The sequence below is a fragment of the Chanos chanos genome, chromosome 5 (assembly GCF_902362185.1).
Source record: "Chanos chanos chromosome 5, fChaCha1.1, whole genome shotgun sequence".
Lineage (NCBI taxonomy): Eukaryota > Metazoa > Chordata > Actinopteri > Gonorynchiformes > Chanidae > Chanos > Chanos chanos.
In genome coordinates, this window is record NC_044499.1 from 32,180,565 (window position 1) to 32,202,809 (window position 22,245).

Below are 22,245 nucleotides of genomic sequence, written 5' to 3' on the forward strand. Positions count from 1 at the left end.
CTTATTTTCAAGAGTTTTTCTCAATACAACATCAGTTTGACAATCAACAGTAGTGAGTACATTTTAGGCAGTTACATACTCATCGCAGTCACATCTTTCATCTTGGCGCAGGAATGAGCCTTGATTAATGGGCCCTCTTATGTGTTTACAATCTCATCAGCTTTTTTCAGTTACTTTCCCTTTTTTTTTTCATGGACAAGAGCCAGTCTCGCTAATGAAATGTTCAACACCATCATCTCTGACACAGTCTTTTCACTGAGGGTGAGGTATCGTTTAGCTGGCAACAAGCGTCCTTTGTTCTCTCATGCGTCGAAAAAAAAAAAAATCACATCGCACAATGCTAATTTTGGCCATTCTAATTTTATTTGAAGAAAGGTTAGACTTTTGGAGCTGCTGCTGGTACTAGGGTTAAGTGCCAGTATCCAGAAGAATTTTTAGCCCTAAAGTGGTAGCAGAGTGCTGTTTTGTAGTAATGGTATAGCCCTAATGGAGCTCCATGAGAGCTGATTTGTTGTATTCAGCGCATTTGGGTAAGTGTAATGATAATGTCAGGCGTTTATAGTAGAAAGGTTTGAAAGTGTCTCTCACTCCTCGGGTCTGTGGAATGAACTGAATTCAGATGATTGAAAGAGGGTGTTTCTCTAGTCCCCGATCCATATTTGGAGCTCCACTTCCTCATCAGACTCAGAGTTGGTCTTTCAGTGTGAAAAGAAAAAAGAGGGTAACATTTTGGACTCCCCCCCCCCCCCCCCCCCCCCCAACTGAAAGCTCTGTTAGATGAAAATACTCTGACACAATGAGCAGTGTACAACCTAAGTTACAGAGAACTCTATTGTTAGTGTGTGTCGTTTTAGCATATTTTGGTGTAATTCTGTTCTTTCAAAATGGTCATTAATTTTTAAAATACAGTGTGCGTGATCAACGAGGAGCGGGACAAGGAGTCAGTGAGCAATTCAAAATGAGCTTCCCATCGTGATAGAAACACTTTTTTGTATTGCCTTTTGACCTGCAGTTCTCATTTTTGTTAACGTTAGTGCAATGTAGAGTGAAGATCCTACAAGGGATGAACACACTAAGGTGCTTTCTGCATGAGCTACTTATGACTGAAACTGTGAATACTCAGTGATAGGTTCATTTTTAAATTCAGAAAAGACACATAAAAGTAGCATCAGGAGAACCTTGTCTGTGCTCTCACAAAATTAACAAAAAAAAAAGAGTCCTTATTACCTTCTGCTCTCACAACCTCTCCGTTGTATGACTAATGGACTCCTAGAACATAATTCTTAAACACTAGTGATTAAGTTTATCGTCTGTGTCTTACTCCCTCTGTTTTTACAGAGGGAAGATCCACCTTTGCTAGCTCTGCTGGTTGTCCATACTCTTTACCACCAATGAACCCGCTAACTGCATTGTTCCAGTCTTAATGAGCTGTGGTTATAGCTTCCCTTTCCCTCCAGATGTGGTGAACGACTCATTGAGTGCTAAAATATATTGAAAATAATGTTTTTTGTCTTGTGGTTAAAGAAATGTGTGCAAATACCCAAATGAAACCGCGGCTGCTCTTTGTTCATTTATTATTAATAGCTAGTTCTCGGGCAGCTACCTGCTTTGCGTCAACCACTGCTTTCTTTCCAGCAATAACAGAAGCTAAAGGAGGATCCCTCTTATCTTTCAGAGTCTTCCTGCGAGCCATAAATCAATACGCCGCCGTGCTGAACAAGAAGTTCCTCGATCAAACCAACTTTGAGCTCCAGGTAAGCATTACATTTTAGATGAGTGAGCTAGCGTATAATGGGCATTGCAACTTCCAGATATATGAAGAGAGTATGTGCAGCCTGACAAAGGATTAAGGAACTTTGCTGACTTTGGGAGAGACATTTCAGACCAGGTCTGTAATTTAGGCTCAATGAATGACACTTTTCAGCATGATTGATCTGGCGGATATTCACAACTCCAACCACATTTGTTTTTGTTGGTATCTGTCCGTGGTTTCTCTCTCTCTCTCTCTCTCTCTCTCTCTCTCTCTCTCTCTCTCTCTTCCTTTCTGCGTACACGACACAAAATCGCAGCATGCAAGAGCTCTTATGCCCTGAATTTATTAGACAGATTTGTGTCTGATTACCATGCAGCAAACACACTCTCTGTTGTTCCAGTTGCTTTATATTGGTTGCAGATTGCTTTTACATTTAATGCCGCCCCACATAAATATCTTTTCCAAAGAGGCTCTTGGTAATATGGATGTGCTTTTCTGTAGGAGAACATCAGTGAAACAACAACTGTTTGATATCTGATGATAATATCTTCTCATGCTGTGTTTCAAAAAACTAATTTGATATGAGTGATATGATTGCATCTTTCTGAGTGCAATTAATAGTAACCTACCTGTGTTTTTCAGCACTGTTTCAGCACTCCTATACTTCACATGGTTTTCACTTCACTGCATTCATGCAATTTACATGAGTTTGCTGATTTTGTACAATTTTGTCCTACAGAGTTTCAATGCAAGTTCCCTGACTTAACCAGACAGTGAGAGTATTGCAAATACATGTTCAAGGTTAAAATTTAAATCGGTTTGACGAGTGCTTTTCTTTGTGCCTTTCCCCCCACTCACCCTCATTCCCTCTCCCCAGCTCTGGAATAACTACTTCCACCTGGCTGTGGCCTTCCTCACTCAGGAGTCCCTGCAGCTTGAGAATTTCTCCAGTGACAAGAGAGCGAAGATCTGCCATAAGTGAGTTTCCCTTGCTGCAGCTGAAAGAGGGCTTTCCTCTCTCCACAGTTCAGCTTAGTTTGTCTCACAGGAATACTCATGGCCTGTGTGTGCGCGCTTGTGTGTGTGTGTGTTTTTGTGTGTATTTGAGTGTGTGGGTGTGCGTGTGTTTGTCCGCGTATGTTTTTTCTGTGTGAGAGAGAGTGTGAGTGAGACATTCAGATTGTGTGTGTGTTGGTTTGTGTATTTTTGTTTGAGTGAGAGATTCAGTGTGTGTGTTTGTCTGTTTGTGTGTTTTTGTGTGTGTGTGTGAGAGAGAGAGAGCGAGAGAGAGAGAGTGTGAGTGAGAGATTCAGTGTGTGTGTGTGTGTGTGTGTGTGTGTGTGTGTGTGTGTGAGAGAGAGAGAGAGAGAGAGAGAGATTCAGTAAGAGAGATTCAGTATGTGTATGTGGGTGTGTGGATCTCTGAATGATGTCTTTTTTGCACTAATTGATTCAGCATTGACAGTCAGACTGACTAGCATTCAGGTTATACCTTGGAGAGTGTGCCAGGTGTCATTTGCAGAATATTACAGCTCCTTCTAATGAATAATTTGGTCTTACCTAATTAATCGAACATACAAGAACTGCTAGAAAAAAAACCAACAACAACAAAAAAAACATTGTTTCTTTATTGGTTTTCTGTTGCATGGTAGCCTCATTATTCAGTGATGCTGTTAATTGCAGTGAGCAAAGTCACTGCAAGGTAAAAAATCCTCCTAGTTCTGTTCTTTTCTTTTTTTTAACCTCTTTGTCTTTATGACTAATTCTCTTTTCTTTGTCTGCAGTCTCCAAACGCTGCTTATCTTCTGCAGACCCTTCTCTCTTCTGCCCTTTGTCTCAGAGATTGGCATAAACGTCACAAGAAAAAGGTCCCCAAAGAAAGATCTGTTCCTGCCAATGTTTGGGACTGAACCTCTATAATCTGTTCAATTTTCCCTCCTGGCCAAATATTTTACAAGCCTCTACATCAGTGCCCACAGCCTTGCCCTGCAGCACAAACTAACGGAGAAAAAGTAGTGTTGGAATGACACCAGTAAACTGTTTACATTGGCTGCGCGACCATTTTTTAAACCAAGGGATTAAGTTTCAACTGTCAGTTGATTGGCGTAGTCTTCCGACACTTGGATGCTGATATCAGATATCATTTACACCAATGTAGGTGTGTGTTTGTGCTTCCATTTACAATCTGACATGATGGTATCCATAGTAACATCAAGGTTCTGGTCATTAAACATGAAGAGGTGTTTGGTACGCTAGCCAAGATATATCTGTTAATGCAGCTTTTACGTAACAGCGGTAGAATATTCAAAAAGGGCAAATTTGGACTCTGATTTCAGTCGACTATATTCTTTGGGTGGGTGTGTCAGCCAGGGTCACTCTCCACCTCATGCTGTGGTCAGGCACTTATAGAGTTTCTTACCAAGTTATGTTACTCAATGTTGCCACGCAACCCATTTTGTGGGAAAAATAAATAAATAATTGGTTTCTCGCCTGACAGAAGAAATATGTGTTAGCTTCACAATTAAAATGGATGCCTCGTAAGAGGAAAGAGTATTGGTGATCAGGCATTTCAAATTGGGAGAAAAAGAGGGAAGGGGGGGGGGGTCAAAAACTTTCTTTCATATGGTCCAGTGAAATCTCAAGCTGCTGTTAAAAGACAATGAGAGACAGGTCTCTGAGCTAAGAGGATAGGAGTTTAATTTTCTGGATCATTTTCTCTTTCTCCATCCAATTTTGTTTAAATCTGTCTGTGTATCTTAGTTTCCAGAAGAAGATTTCTCTCTCTCTCTCTATCTCCTCCCATTTTTTCAAGCTCACGAGTCTGAGCTCTCTCAGTTATATTCTATCTAATCGTGTGTTTTGCTGTGAAGCCAGAGGAAAGCAAAGAGAGAGAGAGGGAGGGAGAGCGCCGAGGGTGCAGTACGTGGGCTGTGTGGCCCTTCCCAGCATCCCCCTCTGTGCAGTTGTGCCGTGCTAAAGCAGCCGTGCTCTGATTAAACTCAACCCATTTGCATGCAGCCTATGAGAGAAGTGATATTGGCACAAATACAGAGGATTCCAATGTACTGGCCTGATACAGGCCTCACAGAGATCAGCACAGACGGAGAGGACAGCAGACAGTCGGTTATGTGGTCGAAATGACAGTTAGGTTAATTATGTTTACACATCAAAACTTCTGAAACTGTTTGACTCTGTGCGCTAATGAACTTTTAATTTGTTGTTTACTCTGGCGTCTCCATTGAGGCCTCTAATCAAGAGATTTCACATGCAGAGAAAAGATGACATGGGGTGTTGATCAGTAGTTACTGATGTAACGGAGACCAACTTTTTTTTGATTGACACATTTAATATATGAAAGGTTCAGCCCATTGTCTATCTCCTGCGCTCTCTCTCTCTTTCTCTCTCTCTTTCTCTCTCTCTCTCTCTCTCTCTCTCTCTCTCTCTCCCTCCCTCTCTGTCTCTCTCTCTGTCTCTCTCTCTCTCTCTTTCTTTCTCTCTCTTTCTTTCTCTCTCTCATTCTCTCTGTCTCTTCCTCTGATTATGTGTTGATGTGTCAGGTAGCATGGTCTCTACTGCTACAGAAGGGAAGGAGACTACAAGCTGATAGATGTTGATATTCTCTCGCCCGTTCTTCCAACAGTGTCTCTTAAAAGAAGGTTTAACTGTTGTTTAACCTTTTCTCTGTCCTGGTGTGACAGAGCCTCCCATGTAGCTGACTGGTTTGTGTCGGCAGACGAGGCAGACAGGTCACCTGACTGACCGCCCCCTCCTTGTGCCTGATTGACTTCAGCCATGCCTGCATAACAGCCTGACTGACTTCAGCCATGCCTGCATAACAGCATGACGACTCAACGCTCCCCCGTCTCTTCGGAGACGGACAACATGCTGCAAATTAAAGTTTCAAGCAAACCAGAAGAAAATGACAAGCATCATGGGGAGACAGAGAGAGAGAGAAAGATGGAAAGACACAGCGTAGCTCGCATCGCTAGGTGTCTTTCCAAGTAATTATTTGTTAATGGCATGGTGCGAAGGCACTCCTGTTGTGTCCAGGATAGAGGACTGGATTGATTTGCTTTCCCCTGGTGTTTTGTACCCGTTGCGACTGTTGATGATAGCTCTCCCATGTTAAGCATTTATCTTTGAAATGTACTGTTCTGCTGCTTTAAAAGGCTTGAGAGACACCAGAACGCAATGTGCCTTACCTCTGTCCCCGTCTTTTCTCAGCCTCTTGTACAAGGGGAACTCCGTCTTCACTGAGACTTCTCACATTAGTCTGGAGTACATGAGCATGCTGGACCACGTAACGAGACAGAGTGTCGGTTTTTGTTGTTGTTGTTGTTTTTGTTGTTGCTGTGGCCGTTAGTGGTGTTTTAATGATTTATTGAACAACGTCATTATAAATTACGGCCCTTCGACGAGTATCGGCAGATCAGTCAATAGGGCATTAGAATTCGGTAACATGCTCAAGGCCCTGGGAAATGTCAGAGCCTCGCAGTCACCCTGGATGGCAGTTAATGAGGAGTTATAGAAGATTCCGTCAGTCAAAAACTGTCTGGCAAAGTTTCCTTTGCACATTAATGCTTTCATTTCCGACTGTAAGAGGAGGATTCTCCTGTTTTGACATGCGGCTCATTATACCTTTCACCTTGACATTTGTCAGCACATCAGATACCCGCCCCCTCCATCAAACGCTTGGGTTTTATTATCAAAAACGTTTTTCATAACTACCTGAACTGTACTCAAAACTACCTGAATCCGTCATGTCATTAGCATTAGCAGCTCTTTCAGTAGGCTGTGCTTTGGTTGGTGGGTTCTGTCAGTGAGAAACCTGTGTGTCAGGTAGCAGTGTACTCAGTGTCGTCGGTCGTCTTTAACGCACGTCTATAGATTTCGCTCTTGTGATCTGCGTTCTCCCTGAATACGTGGGTTTTGTGATAAGGGCCTCTGTCCCCACTGTGATTATGCTTTTCTTTTTACTGGTGGTGCAGATGCTGACTCTCCCCTCCCCCACTCTGACAGGAGCCTGCTGCTACCCACTCACTCTGGTCCTTCACTGTCTCCTGCTTTTTCACAGATTACTCTTTGACCTAGACTTTTATTTTTTAGTTATTTATTTAGTTAGTTATTTTGGATCTCATCGGTTAATTTCTCGCAAACCAAAACAAAGTGCCTGAATATCTGCAACGCCTTTCCTCTTTCCAAATCATTTGGTTTTTTTTTCTTTTGGGTTTGTTTGCGTGTTCTTTCACATGAAAATCCACCCAAATGCACTGATTAAATATGATCTAGATTTCTTTGGAAGAAAAGCATATGACCAAAAATGTGATACTCTCTCTCTCTCTCTCTCTCTCTCTCTCCCTCTCTCTCTCCCCCTCCCTCTCTTTCCCTCTCTCTTACAGGTATCAGGACATGAGGCGACAGATTGGCTTTGAGATCAGGGATATGTGGTATAATCTTGGTGAGTTATTTTGACAGAAGTGTGAACAAATCTCTCTGAAATCAGGATCAATCATAAACATACTTGAATTTATGTCATTTTTAAGCAGGAGATGTTTCAATAGTAAACAAAATATGTTTCTCATAGAAATGGATTTTTTTTTAAATGGATAAAGTGAGTACATATTTGTTTCCTTTTCCAGTGTTGTTGTTTCTAGTGCAAGTTCAGTTCACCATATGATGATTTGATTTTGACAATTAATCTGTAGTGCATTTCAACCTGAAACTACACCTGCTTGTTTCAAAACATCAGGAAGTCGCATAAAACTCACAGGACTATTTTGCACTTTGAGTTGGCTGCGTTTGCTCACAGTCATTACCCGTTCTAGAATTAGAAAGGCAGGGATTCGTACAAAAATAGTAGTGTTGATTGGTGTTAGTTTGGTTTGCGGAGCTTAAGCTCTGTGAGCTCCAGTCAGACGTGTTTGGCAGTCTGTTTGTCTGCCTTTTTCCCAAGTCTGTGGGAAAAATCCCAGCCTCTGTCACCTCTCCGTGTTAGAACACATAACTCTAATTAAGATGCTCTGTTTTGGAACAGAGACGAGTCACGCACCCCAGCCCCACCCGCCCCTCTCTCCCTCCTTCCCTCCCTGCGCAAGCTTTGTCTCTCTATTTGTGGAAGTTGTCAGAATTTCTTAGTCTTGACGTATAACATGACAGACAGAAGATTTGCATCTTGTGTTCAGAAATATTCCAAGAACTCTTTAACACACCAGCAGTAATGCACTCCTCACACTCCTCATCCTAAGCATTGTCTTCTCACCCCACTGATTAAACTTTACATTGAACAACAGCCTGGTTTGCCCAAAATGTAATTCTGTACTTTCAATAACAATACACAGAATACATTAGTGGAACAGAAAATATACAGCAAAAGCTGCTCTCTCTTATGAGAACAAGCCAAGAAAAATGTCTGTGTTTGTTTTTTTGTTGTTGTTGTTGTCGTTTTTTGTGTGTTGTTTTGTTCTTTGTTTTTTGGGGCAGGGGGACACTTCGCAAACTCATTAGAAGAGGGAGCTAACCTCATCAAAGTTAATGCTGAACAATTGTTAAGACTCAAGCCAAGAGTAAAAGCCATGCCAATTGTCCTCCCCAGATAATGGTTCTGTGGGAGTTAAGGAGACCAATACTGCTGTGTGTCTGACCTGTATTCTAACTGTGAGCTGTTAGTTTAGCTAAGCCAGGACACAGTATTCTATACCTTTATGCCTACACCATGAGAGCTATGGATAAAAACACACTCAGAGATGTTATTCAGATGTACCTTTTTCATGACTGAGGTGTCCGTTTAATGACTGTCCACATCTTCTCTTAAGTGCTGGAAAGAAACCAATGACAGCCAGTGATATCTGGTTTTCAAGGGAGTTTTGTTTTTTGTTTTTTGTTTGTTTTCATTTATACTCGAGACACAAGACCTTTTGATTTTATCTCTGAAGATGTTCCTAATGAAATAGGAGTACACTTGTTTGAGGACATCATAAGCACATGCATGGTGCCAGACTCAACCAGTCTGACGTTTTAACGGGTTTGACCATAACGGCTTAGTATTGTAAACAGGCTGAACTGTGAAGACGGTATTTGATTAAAAGTCCTCTGAAAGGCATTCACCAGCCAATCCATTTCAGTTTGATACAAAGGGTTAATACCCCTTTCATGTTGTAGATGAGAGTTGACTCCTAACAGAATCCAAATGGCCCAGCGTGTTTCATCTTACCGCGGTGCCTCTGTAATCCGACACCACCTTAAACGGTCGATTTTACAGCAGGTGTTTTGTCTTCTGCTCGACCCCTCGTCACACTGGTAGCCTGCAGGGAGAGGTGCGAGTCACAGGTTTAACCTTAGGGTCATACTGGGTCACCCACACCTTCAGCAGTCCTTGAGCAGTCTGGGTTTGTGTTTAAGGCCACATTAAGCAGATTCATTTTCCCAACCTGCTGTCAGTCTTGTTCTTTTCACTCCCAGTGCCTGTTACTTTTACATACATGTCATACTGGAAAGAGCCTGATCACTGACGCCTACATGTGCTGTGAGCGTAGTGTTTAACAGCGTTTGCTTTTGCTGGCCTGTACTTGTCCTTGTGTGTTGCTGAAGTCCTCTGAATTAACCTCATTTTAAGATACACTGATCAGGAAGGCTATTCTGTGTTTTCCTGTAGGTCCACACAAGATCAGATTCATTCCCGAGATGGTGGGTCCCATCCTGGAGATGACCCTGGTGCCGGAAATCGAGTTGCGGAAAGCCACCATCCCAATCTTCTTCGACATGATGCAGTGCGAATTCCACTTCACCCGCAGTTTCCAGAGGGTTGGTTTGTTTTCGTAGTTTGTATTGTTTTTTTACTCCGACCACAGCTGGGCTACCCATGGGCACCGTTGAGTCAAGACATAAAAGCCAGTCACACTTGTCATTTGGAGATACAGACACTGTAAAATGGATTTGCATTGTAACCACATGAGGAGGATTAGTTATATGGTTTCTGTGTGAAGTCATATAGTTTCTCAGAGGTAAACTGTGGCCAAGCCTCAGCGGTCATGTTAACTCTTAAGTCTGAAACATTCACTGTGACCTTTTTTGCTCTCACACAGATTGAAATTCACTGATGTAGTCATGTAATTACACTGGCATTTTGACAACTGATAAAAAGCACAAACATGAATTAACATTTATGTCAATTTTGTCATTTAGATCATCGGGATCCTAGCTCAGTTCTATTGCTTTAGTGTGTGTGTGTTTTTTTTTTTTTTTTTATGGTTGCCATGGATATAATGCAGAGAAAGCAGGGCAGAGTGAGGGCAGTGGTGCTTCATTTGCAGTAAACGCAGATGCAGACAGCAGACATCCCCTCTGTCTGAGAGTATCAATTATACCATTATCCGCTTTAATGAGTGTAATGACAAAGGACGAGAGAAATAATGGTGCGGTTTTCTGCTGATATAGAAACACAGCGTGTAAGCATTTGGCTCAGGATCAAGAATACTAAGGCTGCACTTCACATGAGGTGGTCCATTGGACTCATTTATAAGGCCTTTTAGAAACATTTTATGATGGACAGCGTGTTTTGTTCAAAAAACACCAGCAACCCAGAGGGTTGGCAGTAATTTTCCAGATTTCAGTGGATTCAGAGGCACAGGCCGAATATTTTTTTACAAAGTCATAATTTATAATCATGGTCTTTGTATCACTGTGTCTGGGAGAAAGTTTGAAGAAACAAAATGTTCTGAGAGAATAGCTGTCATTTCATATTCACTTTCTTTCTCTGTCTCACTCTGTCTGCCTGCCTGTCTACCTGTCTGTCTGTCTCTGTCTCCCCTCCTCTCTCTCCCCTCATTTCTGTCTGTCTCACTTTTTCCATCCATGACCAATTCTTTGCTGATAAAGAGAAGTCGGTGAGTGTTAATAAACAGATGAAGATGAGCTCGCTGTCTTGGTGCTTGATAAAAGATGATTATACAGAGAGAGAGGGAGAGATAGAGAGAGGGAGAGGTGGGGGGGGGGCAAAAGAGAGGGAGTGAGAGAACGCTAATGAAATGAAAAATTAGCCACACTGATTATCCACGCCTGCTCCCTCTAATTGCAGTTTGAGAACGAGATTATCACCAAGCTTGATCACGAGGTGGAGGGGGGCAGGGGAGATGAGCAGTACAAAATTCTCTTCCAGAAAATGTAAGTGTTGAAAATTTCTCTGTCTGTGTGTGTGCATGCACAGGAATGCGTGTCTTCATGCGTGTGTCTGTGCGTGTGTGTACATACCTGACTGGGCCCAGATCCCTGCACCTCACCTCATTGCTAATGCTGATGTTTAGATTTTCAGTGTAACCAGAAACATACAGCGCATTACATATGTTGTATTCAGTAGCCTTCACCTGAAGGTCACTGGGGACTTTAGCCTAGCATAGCTCAAATGCTCTTAAATGACCGCTGAGCAGAAAATGCACTTAAGACTTTAGGACAATGGCTGTTATCGGCATATATTCTTGGACTTGGATTTAATGAAGAAAGGAGAAAAGAAAACAGAGGCCAGTTAAAAATTGCCAATGAGGAGTGGAGGAGGGAAAGGGGTTGAGACTGAATAAATGGCAGGAAGCTGAATGAATGTTTTCATGTGCACGTATCCCTTGGTATGTGAATGTTGTTGAAAGTGGAAAACCCGCAGAGAGTGCGATGGTGTTGTGTCATGCTGTGTTAATTTCATACCCCCCTTCTGTCTTTCCCTGTGGGGTTTCAGTCTGTTGGAACACTGCAGGAAACACAAGTACCTGGCCAAGAGCGGAGAGAACTTTGTCACGTTGGTGGTCCGTCTGCTGGAGAGACTGCTCGATTACCGTACCATCATGCACGACGAGAACAAAGAGAACCGCATGAGCTGCACCGTTAACGTGCTGGTAAGAAACACACACACACACACACACACACACACACACACACACGCATAGAGGTAGAGAGGGAAATAGACACATATTTGATGGGAAAAAAAACACTTTCTCCCGCTTCTCGTCTACACACACATAGACATGTGCACAACGCGCGCACACAGAGCACAAAAGAGAAATTTGCTCTTTTTTCTTTCCCGATGCTCAAGTTCATTGTGTTGTAATTGTGGTTTTTTATTTCTTTAGAGAGTGAAAATGTGTTTGATGAACTTGGTGTAATGGAGGAGCCAATACATGTCTCGGAGCAAGTAGCTCTGATGCGTTCTGTTTTTTTTGGGGGGGGGGGGGGTTCTGCACTTGATTGAGTAAAGATGCTCTGGCTTTGATGGAAACTTATGGAATTGTATTTTGTATAGACACACAACCAGACACGCTGTGATATAGATAAACATAGCTGTTTAACATAACATAACCCTCTCAACTCAGAATACACAAATCATTAAACCTTAATTATTTATTCAGTTTCTACGGCACTATAAATATCGCAATAGGTGCAGTTCAGCATTACAAGCAAGCGCCTGTCACCACGTGATAAATCCATCAACAAAAAAATGATACTTCACAAAAGGAATGGGAGTTGGGGAGGGGGTGTGACAGCTCAACAATATTTCAAGAAAGAGACAACATTGATTCTGTCTGAGTAGCGATAAGGGAACTCGAAATACCATTTTACACGCCTGCACACAATGCCGGTGTGAAACAGTCAGCTTTGGTTTGTGAATCCATTAACCCGTGATCACGGTGGAGTTCATTCCCCCCAAAAAGCTCTGGCTAACCCTGACATTTCAGCACAGAGAATGAGAAATGTCAATACACCTTAAACGGCCGCTCTTCTCCGCCACCCGTTTATCAGCTCTTCATGTCGAGCAGCCAACCCAGAGCTAGGACTGCGTCCCAGCCCCTCCGCACGCTACACAGGGCCTACGCTCTCACACCCAGTCCACCCAGTCTGGCTATCTCCAGCGGCCTGCCAACCACTTTGACCAAAAATTTTTTGTTTGTTTCCTTTTCTGTGTCAGTGGAGTAATCTTAAACCCTATCCCAAGACATCTTTATCTGCCAAGTCTCAAAGATCATCCTGCATTAGTGAACACGGCGTTTTAGTCATAAATAAATCATGAAATTTTTAAGCATTTGATTGATTTAATACGATGAGGCCTTTTTTATTATTATTTTGTTCATCACTCATACAAGGCTGTGTGTCTGACTTCATGCTGCATCATTTTAGATAATCTGTGTTTTGTCAGGTAATCTCCATATCATCATTTTTAAAAGTCGCCTGCGAATCTTGACAGCGTCCCCGCCTGGAATAGTTCCTCTGAGGACATGAGGACGTCAGAATACAAACTTGTATTAATTGACGCACTCCCTGTCTAGACATGACATTATCAGACATAGCCTTCTGATTTCATATGCCACCCCCCTCACCTCAAGCCAAAAAAAATGTAGATTTTATGATAGAAAGATACATGCATATGACTAGTTGGCTGAATAAGCTACAGTTATTGAAGTTCCTGCTAGTGGAGGAAGTGAGCCCTTGATCATAGGAGTGCTATTGAGGCAAAGCCTTGCGATTGAGCTATGTAAAGAAATAGGACTGTGACTATGTTATTACAAAAACCCATTTTATTTCAGCTACGAACGCAGAGCCGCTACTGCATTCTTCAGGGGAATGTCCTGTAACGTATTCATGTGCAAGAACTTAATATCATCAATATTCAGAGTTACCTAAGACTCTCTCTCACTCTTTTTTATAGAATTTCTACAAAGAGATTGAGCGAGAGGAGATGTACATCAGGTGAGTAACTTCCATGGCCTGTATCATAATCTGCTCTGTTATTTCTCATTTCCCTCAGCTCCTTCCTCAATGGTATCACAAAATTTAAAGTTTGATGTATTGAGAGGAAAAAAAAGTTTGAGATATACGTGTGTGTGTGTGTGTGTGTGTGTGTGTGTGTGTGTGTGTGTGTGTGTGTGTGTACTTTTTTGTTTTTTTTCTTGGCAAACATATCCACTCAGGCAGTGTAGCTATGCACATTGTAAAGTTGTAAAGTATATTATCTTTCATTCAGACTTTGCCACCTCTTGCCTGTCTTATTCAGGAGTTTGCTTAAACTTTGTTTGATGACTCCAGACATATGGTTAAAGGAGACTCTGTGAGCCCTTAGCATTGCTTCAAAGTCTGCTGCGTTGGTTTTCCCATTTAGTCTGATAATTCGGTTTTAGATATTGCTGTGTACACAACCGTTCCTGACAATTAACAATAACTGTTTACTGCCACACCTGATTCACTTAATCAGCTGTTTGATTACCAGTCAATGAAGGGAGTGTGGCGTGTACAGCCAGTACTAAAACCAAATGTTCTGGACAGTAGTTACAGACAGATTGTCTGACAGTCATATAGAATAAACAGTGGTAGGGTGACATATGTTTAGTATATTGATGCTAAAATAATCTGATAGACATTTGTTGTGTAATCTCTTGGTGATATGGTAAGGATACATACAGATGAAGAGGGAAGCTTGCCTGTGTGAATATATGCACCATGGTGTTGCTTGATCTTGCTATAGGTGTTAACATATTAATAGGAAAGAATGTGGGAGAGTGAGAATCTTTTCTGTTGCCTCGCTCTGTGGTATTGGATAAAACCATTTGAAAGAACTGGTTGACTGTAAAGCAGTATGTTTGAGATGTATAGTTTTATTTTAACACATTGTAAAGAATATTGGGTAGTGTGATAGTTTGTTAATGTGAGGTATGGATGTGTTTTGGTGTAGCATGGATATATCTGTATGAATGTTTGAAAATGTGGTAAATTGTTATGTTCCTGTATGTGTCACCCAGGTATCTGTACAAGCTGTGTGACCTACACAAAGAGTGTGATAATTATACAGAAGCAGCCTACACACTGCTACTCCACGCCAAACTCCTCAAGGTAAAATACACACACACATACACACACATACACATACATACACATACATACACACACATACACATACACACACACTCTTAATCAGCTCTCATACACCCCTGGTTTTTGTGTGTGTGTGTGTGTGTGTGTGTGTGTGTGTGTGTGTAAAATGCTGTCTGATATTATTGCCTCTGGCCCTTTGGAATACAAACTCTCTGCACATGGTACCAACACAGACACACACACACAGACAAGGTCAGAGGCATTTATCACATTGCTGGCTTAGACACACAGTGAATGATCAGTCATGCTAGAAAACACACCATTTCCTCCTCACTCCTGAGTATGGGAAATAACTGAGTGAAGCTGCACTGTTCCCCACAGGAGTCCGTGCAGAGCAGAGCACGTTTGTACTAGGACTGCTCTCTCATGTGATTACTTCATTAATTTGAGCACACTTTTGCCAGCTGTGGCATTTCCAAAAAAAACTGTGTGGTGCTCTGGTAGAAACAAAGATTATTATACCATAAAATCAGATCAATATCCACACCCCAACCCCCCTACCCCTTCACGGTTTGCAAAACCCTTTCTTATCCAGTACTCACTGTGGTAGTCTCTCTATGAGGACAAACTGTGTTGTGCCTGGGCCGGTCATTCTTGTATTATTTTCTCTTATTCAGGCAGTCTTTTGGATCCCCTGCCTTTGTTTGACTGTTAATGTTTTAAGTCATCTTGCTGACAATTAACATAGCTATCTTGAATCTAAGCCTCTTGAAAGGACATCCAGAAAATACAATATACGATTTGCAGTTTTGATTTGTTTGGCCGACTCTCATTCAGAGTGACTTACGAGAAGTGCATACATGTTGAGAAGGAGAGAACTAATACTATGTCAAAATGAAATATAGAAGCTCCCAATGAAAAAGCGCTACCAGTTGGGTAGCACATTAATGAGTTTACCACTTTTCTGAGGTACTTGCCCTGGCCGCCTTGATGTTTTTATCTTTAGTAGTTTATTGGCATTCTTTTTTGGTCGCACAAGGCAATATATTGATGAGATTTCTCCAAATGTAAAAGCTTTTAGTTTATTTGGTGGTATTCAGCTCATTAGAGTGCTTTTTAGCTTTAAGCCATTAACAGTGCGGTGTAGCTCTTTCGCTCTGGAGAAGAATACAGACATGCACAGGCACAAATAGATTGATGTCAGGCTGTCTTAAATGTATGTTGTATTCAGTATGACTGATTGCCCTCCACAAAACACACACACGCACACTGAGTTACGCACAACATTATGAATTGTCAATTACATTTGCAGAGTAATGAATCTACTCTGATAGACCCTTAAGGAGTACAGTGCAGCAGAGCCAATCAGAATGACCATTTGTAGATCAGCTGACCTTGATCAGCCACTCAGAATGCTCATTATTCTGTGCGTGTTCGAGCCACTGAAGCACTACAATATAGGGGTCATCAGGAAAAACAAACAAAAAGAGAACCTTTTAATCTTCTCTGTAGCTGTTTTTTAATTCTCATTTGTTTGTGAAAACTGTAGCAGGATGAATATCATAATGTTGCTGTGTAGATATTAGTATTATCTTATGTAGTATTTTTGGTACTCTTTGGGATAGGCTGTTCCTCTGTCACTAATGAAACAGCTACCTGTGCAGACCCAGGCGCTGCATATTTCTGAGTGACATTGTCCTGCAATATGGGACCCACAGTTCCTGCTCAACTGCAAATATTAAACTGTTTTTGGGGTTTTTTTTGTTTCATTTATGTGAATGTCTCTGTGTAATTACTGTGGACATGCTTTTATGCACGAATGAAAAAAACCTGTGTATCAGTGTGAGGTGAAGTGTGTGTAAGATATTGTTCAGCAGTGTGTTCTATATGTTTTACAGTGGTCTGATGAGGCTTGTGCAGCACACCTTACCCAAAGGGATGGTTACCAGGCTACAACTCAAGGTCAACTCAAGGACCAACTCTACCAAGAGATCATCAACTACTTTGACAAGGGCAAGGTAACCACTGCAGAGAAAATAAGCACCCCATTAGCACTGTGCTAACAAGCCATCTTTGGAACTCTTCATGAACCTGAAGCAGTTGTAGGAATTCTCTACCACTTATTTGGAAAATGTCGCAACATTTCAGTCATCACTGAGTACTCTGCATTGGTGTTAACACAAACTGCACAAGATTCCATTTTGAATTAACCCAGCAATGACTTATTGTAATGTCAATCATAGTTATAATTCATTCACCCCAGAGTTCATATTGGTTTTGTTACAAACAGATTTTATTGTGGCATAAAAAGTGCAACACATAAATTGTAGCCTCAGTGGTGACGAATGAGCAATGAACGATGTCTGTTCATCTTTTGGTACTGTATCAGTACTGGTCTGTTGCCATATATTGACACAGTAATAGAGCTCTATGTGTTTCACATACAATGTTTTGTGGGAGATTTCAGTTAAGTTGGTAACCCCCCACCCCCGCTCCCATGTCCAAAAAGCCCTCCCTCTCTGAGATAGTCTCTCTAAGAGCAAAAGAAATCACTTGGCCACTGTATCCATGCTGGAGTCAAACTTGAGTCATAGAGGCAGTAGTGTATTTGAACTGTAGGTCCACTGCTTCATTAATAGTCCATTTCCACTGCTGTCCCCTTTCCCAGCATTTTCAGTCATGTGACAGCCAGATGTGAACCAGTTCAATTGAGACAAAAGAGTGGTGCAGTAAAAATACCATTATGCTAATAGCGTGCATTCATATCAGTGGGCAATTATAGACGCCCTCAGCAGAGACTTCCGCTAGAATCACTCTGATAGCTGTAACATGGGCCCACCAAGGTGACTTCCTGTGCAATGTTCCCCAATCTAGACATCATCAACACATCTGTTAAAACTAGGACAGTAAGTACGGTCTTGGTAACATCCTGAATGCGTGAAGTCGACAATGTAGTGGTTTTGTGTGGTTATTTAGTGTAGCTGTAAAGTTTTTCTCTCTACTCCTGTAGTCTGTGGGCTCTTGACTTCCTTCTGTGTAAGCTGTGGTCTGAAGACTCTAAGCTGCCTTCTGCAGAAGCCTTGGTACTAGAGGACTAAGCTCTCTCCATAGTGAGAGATTTTGAAGATCTTACAGGGACAGTCAGAGATGACGGTGTATCCGTGGCTGTTTACCTAGCCCTGTGGATCAGCAGGTCGAGGAAATGGTTCCTGATTGTGTGTGTTGTGCTTCAGAGATCCTCACCGGGAAGGTGCAGTCTTAAGACTTCACTTCCGCTGAATTTTAGAGAATGGGTAAACATATATCAGTGCGAATGGATTTCCTATTTGTTTTTGTGCACTCATATGGGTCAGATGTTCCTGCTTAACAGGCAGTCCATTGTATAAACTGCATGGCTGTTTGTGTGGAGATATTTCGATTATAGAAGGTCCTTAAATCGACGATCAAGCTCAGTGGCCCATGATGATACGAACCATTCAGGACTATAGTCTCTACAGTCCAGATGGGCTACAGTTATTCCTCACTTCTGTTAGGGTTTCCCTAGCCAGGGTCCTGACCTCTCCCCATTGGAGCCTGCCAGACTACACTGGAACATGGACTGTTGCTCTTGGCTCCCATGGAGACTCAATTTGTTCTCTGCTAATACACCCCTCTGTCTGAAGAGACATTTATGAATTGGTTAAAATTAATTACCATTCAGAATATACGGCTTAATATTACAATGTGATTTTTATTGTATTATTCAACACCCTTCTCTTTTTTCCCCTTCTTCCTCTTTTTCTTTTTTTCTTTTTTTTTCTTTTTTTTTTTTTTTTTTTTTACAGATGGAAGCAATTGCTTATTCATTTGCTGCTGGCAAGCGTTTGCCTTTGCAGTAGCTGAATTGTTAATAAGCAGAGCTGTGTGTAATTTATATGTGGCACAGAGTGGGCTTGCGTGTGTGTTATCTCTGAAACGGTGCCTGCTTTTTCACTATCAATGAAACGAAGGCATTGATAACCAATGTCATTCTCTCACTTTACCCTCAGGATGTGTTTTTTCTGTGTAATATGAAAACTGTGTTGTGTTTGTTTATTTATTTGGTTTGCACTACTAGATATGCTATCAGAAGGAGGCTTCATTTATTATTAGTGACAGTTTCAAATAGACTTTCGTACGTGTTTTTGTTCATGCTTCAAACTATTCAGGCCACAGTACAGAACACAGTTGTCATTAGTTGTTACCTTATCTTTTAATTTACTGATTTTTCTCATGATTGCAGTGGTGCTATTGTACAATGACAGCTATGCTGACCAGATACAGTATATTACATGCCATGTCTTCAAGAGTTGATGCCAATACACACACACACACTTTGTATGTTAGATTCTGTGGACCCTCCATTGACTTCCATTATGGCAAAAGTAAGGAATAACCACCTAACCCTGACCATTTAACACTTTTAGTTTTACTAAAAACAACAGTATATCTTTAAAAAAAACAAACAAAAAAAATTTGTGGGAACTATGAACTATGATTTCGACCCCAGTTTGACAAGGTGTTTGACAAGGTGTTCCCAGTAGACTAGTGTGCTTTCAGCAAAATGTCCTCCTAAGTTAGGAAAAACGATTACACACACAGAGACACACTCACATCCCCCCACACTCATCCAGCGGTCATTAAAGAGATAATGCCACCATTTGACCTGTGGCGCACACACAGATTTGTGTTGATTTGCAGTTTGGCGAGGCTTTGTTTTTATGTCTCTGTGCTGTTTTCCAGATGTGGGAGGAGGCGATTGTTTTGGGCAAAGAGCTAGCGGAGCAGTATGAGAATGAAATGTTTGATTTTGAACAGCTCAGCGCATCACTGGTACGTCAGCGCTTTTCTTCATTCACCGAATGAATCCGCACCTTTTCCTGTGTCACTCACAAGTATGACAGATCTCAACTTAGATCCCCATCATTAGATCATATGAGAAGACTCCATCATAAAAATAGCTATGTAAAATTTGAACACATTTTGTATCCATGGCGTAGCATTTATATGAATGTTTGTATGGTTTTAATACATAAATGCTGCTGACTCAGAACACTACTGAATAAGAATTCAGTCTTAATCCTCCGTACTGATGTAATAAAAATATTTAATTTTAATAACTTCAATGGCATTAATATGCAATATAGAATGTAGATAAATGATAATATTCCAGAAATTAGTCTCAGATATTCACTGACTGTGGGTAGATACAGCAGCATTACTCATTCTACATCTGCTGATGAATCTGTGCTTTACTTTATTAGTGTAGTAAATGAAAATATGATAAGGTTATGAGATATTTGAGATGGTAAAATAGCATGAGAATAGCGTAAAAGTGAAATGAGCAGTAAAATGCATTTTTAGTGGTGTGGCAGTGAAAGAACGTTTGTTCCCCTCTCTCTGCAGAGAAAGCAGGCCCAGTTCTACGAGAACATAGTGAAGGTGATCCGGCCCAAGTCCGACTACTTTGCCGTGGGTTATTATGGAATGGGCTTCCCGTCCTTCCTCAGGGTGAGTTACACGATACGACCTCACCCCTCCCACCCCCTTTTTACTTTCATCATTTACAGACAACAAACACCACCAATCAATTCGTTTACAAGCAGAGCCACAGTCCCCTGCTGCACGCGTCAATATATGCCCATGTTAGCCTGTGAAAACTCACTAAGCAGACAAGCCAGAAACACACAGAAAATGGACGTCCCCCCCCCCCCCCCCCCCCCCCCCCCCCTAAGTAGAGGATAAACAACCTGAGGATTTCTTGGTGTGAAAGGCTAGCCGTTGACACATTGGAGGGTCTGCCTTTTGTGACAGCATCTGGTTCTCTGTTGTTGTTGGAGGTCATGGAAATATTTGCGTGGAAACTAAATTAGGTGTGATCAGTAGAAGGTGAAGAATCTCTCACTTAAGCACCGATGATAGTTTTGACATTAGCTTTATTCTGGGCCCAGACACACTGCTCATCAGAAAACACTTTCAAGCACTTTACAGATGTGTCATTTGTCGAAATTCGCTGCTCACTGAGAAGTCTTTCACCTATTCTATTAGCATTTGGTTGCTTACAGAAATGGCAGTTATGACCACTCAAATGTTTTCATCAAGAATATTTCTGGGTTTTTTGTGTTGTAAACTTGTGCTTGGTACCATGGTCATTTTGTGCTTTTTTATGACAGTATAATCAAATACAATTTCTCTCTCTTAAATTCATTCCTCAGATAGACTTCAAAGTTCTCTTTCTGATCTCAACACTGTTTCCAGAAATTCTCTTTATATTGAACATTGCACATTCATATCATCTGGTTTCAAGAGTCTTTTAAAGAAAACGATGCTGTTTGATCTTTAGACGTGTCCTTTGAGGACATTTTTTTTTTCTTCTTAATAATTGCTCAATCATTGGACATGACCTTTCAACCTCTTTCACAGACAGAGTTAAACACAAAAAATCAATTACTGATACTGTTGGACACTCATTTTTGAGTCTTAATGCATGTTTTAAATGGACTCAGACGCCGTGTTATCTCTGAAAGGCTTGTACTCATACATTATGATTGGGAAAGATTTTATGAGTAGAGTGTCTCTCTGTCTCTTGCCCTCGTTGTGTCCCTGTTCTTTTTTTGATGGGGAGGTGGTGTCTGTTTGAGAGTTAAAGTCTCTGAATGTTTAAGTGGTTATTTGAAGAGCACTCTGAGGAAGTATATACTTGCAGTGTCCTAACTGAGATAAATGCTTTTGTTTTAGTGGTAATATCGCTATTTGTGTTTATCAGCATCTTCCCTGCCTAAGGGAATACAAAATTATATGAGGAAATCAGTTGCTCTCTTAAAAGTGCTTTGTGGCATTTTTTTCCATCTCTATAGACTGATTTTTCACACTAGAGTTTAATCTAGCAATTTATGACGGATTAGCCGCACGTGTGTGAGGGCAGCAGGATATGTTAATACACTAGTGTCTTTAAAGTAAGTCTTGAGTCTGCCAACTCAGTGGCATAAAAAACACAGCCGCCTGGACATAAGAGCTTGAGTTCATTACATTAAAAATTTCAGAATAGATGAGAAGTGGCTGATAATGGAGGTCAAGAAATATGTGATCCCAAAACAAATTTTTATAAAGCAAATGGTAAGAGGGACATTGCCTGGCATGCAATAGCCCAGGATAGTGGTTCTACAGGTGAGGAATAATGTTACTCAGTTATGTTAACGTTCAGGTCAGTAGCATTACTTTGCTAGCTAGAATAAGCCACAATATTGAGGTAAAAGATGTAAGATAGATAGACAGTTCCATACAACTCTGTTTCTCCTGCTTGACCCTTAAATATCATGATGTTTTCGGTGTGTGCTGGGAGCATCATGTGATGCTTGTCATAATGTTCCACTTCACTATGGCACCAGCTGGGCTGAAGCATTACTGAGAATGAAAGGGTCTTTTTCCTTCTCTTACAGTTTTCTTCATTACATTTATTTCTTTTTCTCTCTTTTCTTTTCCATGCCGCTCTGTCTTTTCCTCTCCATTTACCAAATCCAGGCTAGCTTTTTTTTTAACTAAGTTCTGTTGTGCACTGAAGTTTCTAGAAGCTAAGAGAGAAACACTTTTAAAATATGTATCCTCCCTCACTCTGAGACTTTAAAATATGA

At 41.2% G+C, this 22,245-nt stretch overlaps 1 protein-coding gene across 1 annotated transcript in view; it reads left to right on the top strand.

Moving 5' to 3' along the window:
• dock1 (dedicator of cytokinesis 1) overlaps positions 1–22,245 on the top strand; it is a 207,049-nt gene that overhangs the window by 155,677 nt on the left and 29,127 nt on the right. The window contains exons 31-41 of the mRNA XM_030773766.1: positions 1,676–1,754; positions 2,631–2,731; positions 7,153–7,211; positions 9,405–9,553; positions 10,827–10,912; positions 11,475–11,631; positions 13,437–13,477; positions 14,524–14,614; positions 16,495–16,614; positions 19,358–19,447; positions 20,021–20,125. Of these exons, the coding sequence (XP_030629626.1) occupies positions 1,676–1,754; positions 2,631–2,731; positions 7,153–7,211; positions 9,405–9,553; positions 10,827–10,912; positions 11,475–11,631; positions 13,437–13,477; positions 14,524–14,614; positions 16,495–16,614; positions 19,358–19,447; positions 20,021–20,125 (1,078 nt within the window). The remainder of the gene's footprint in view (positions 1–1,675; positions 1,755–2,630; positions 2,732–7,152; positions 7,212–9,404; positions 9,554–10,826; positions 10,913–11,474; positions 11,632–13,436; positions 13,478–14,523; positions 14,615–16,494; positions 16,615–19,357; positions 19,448–20,020; positions 20,126–22,245) is intronic.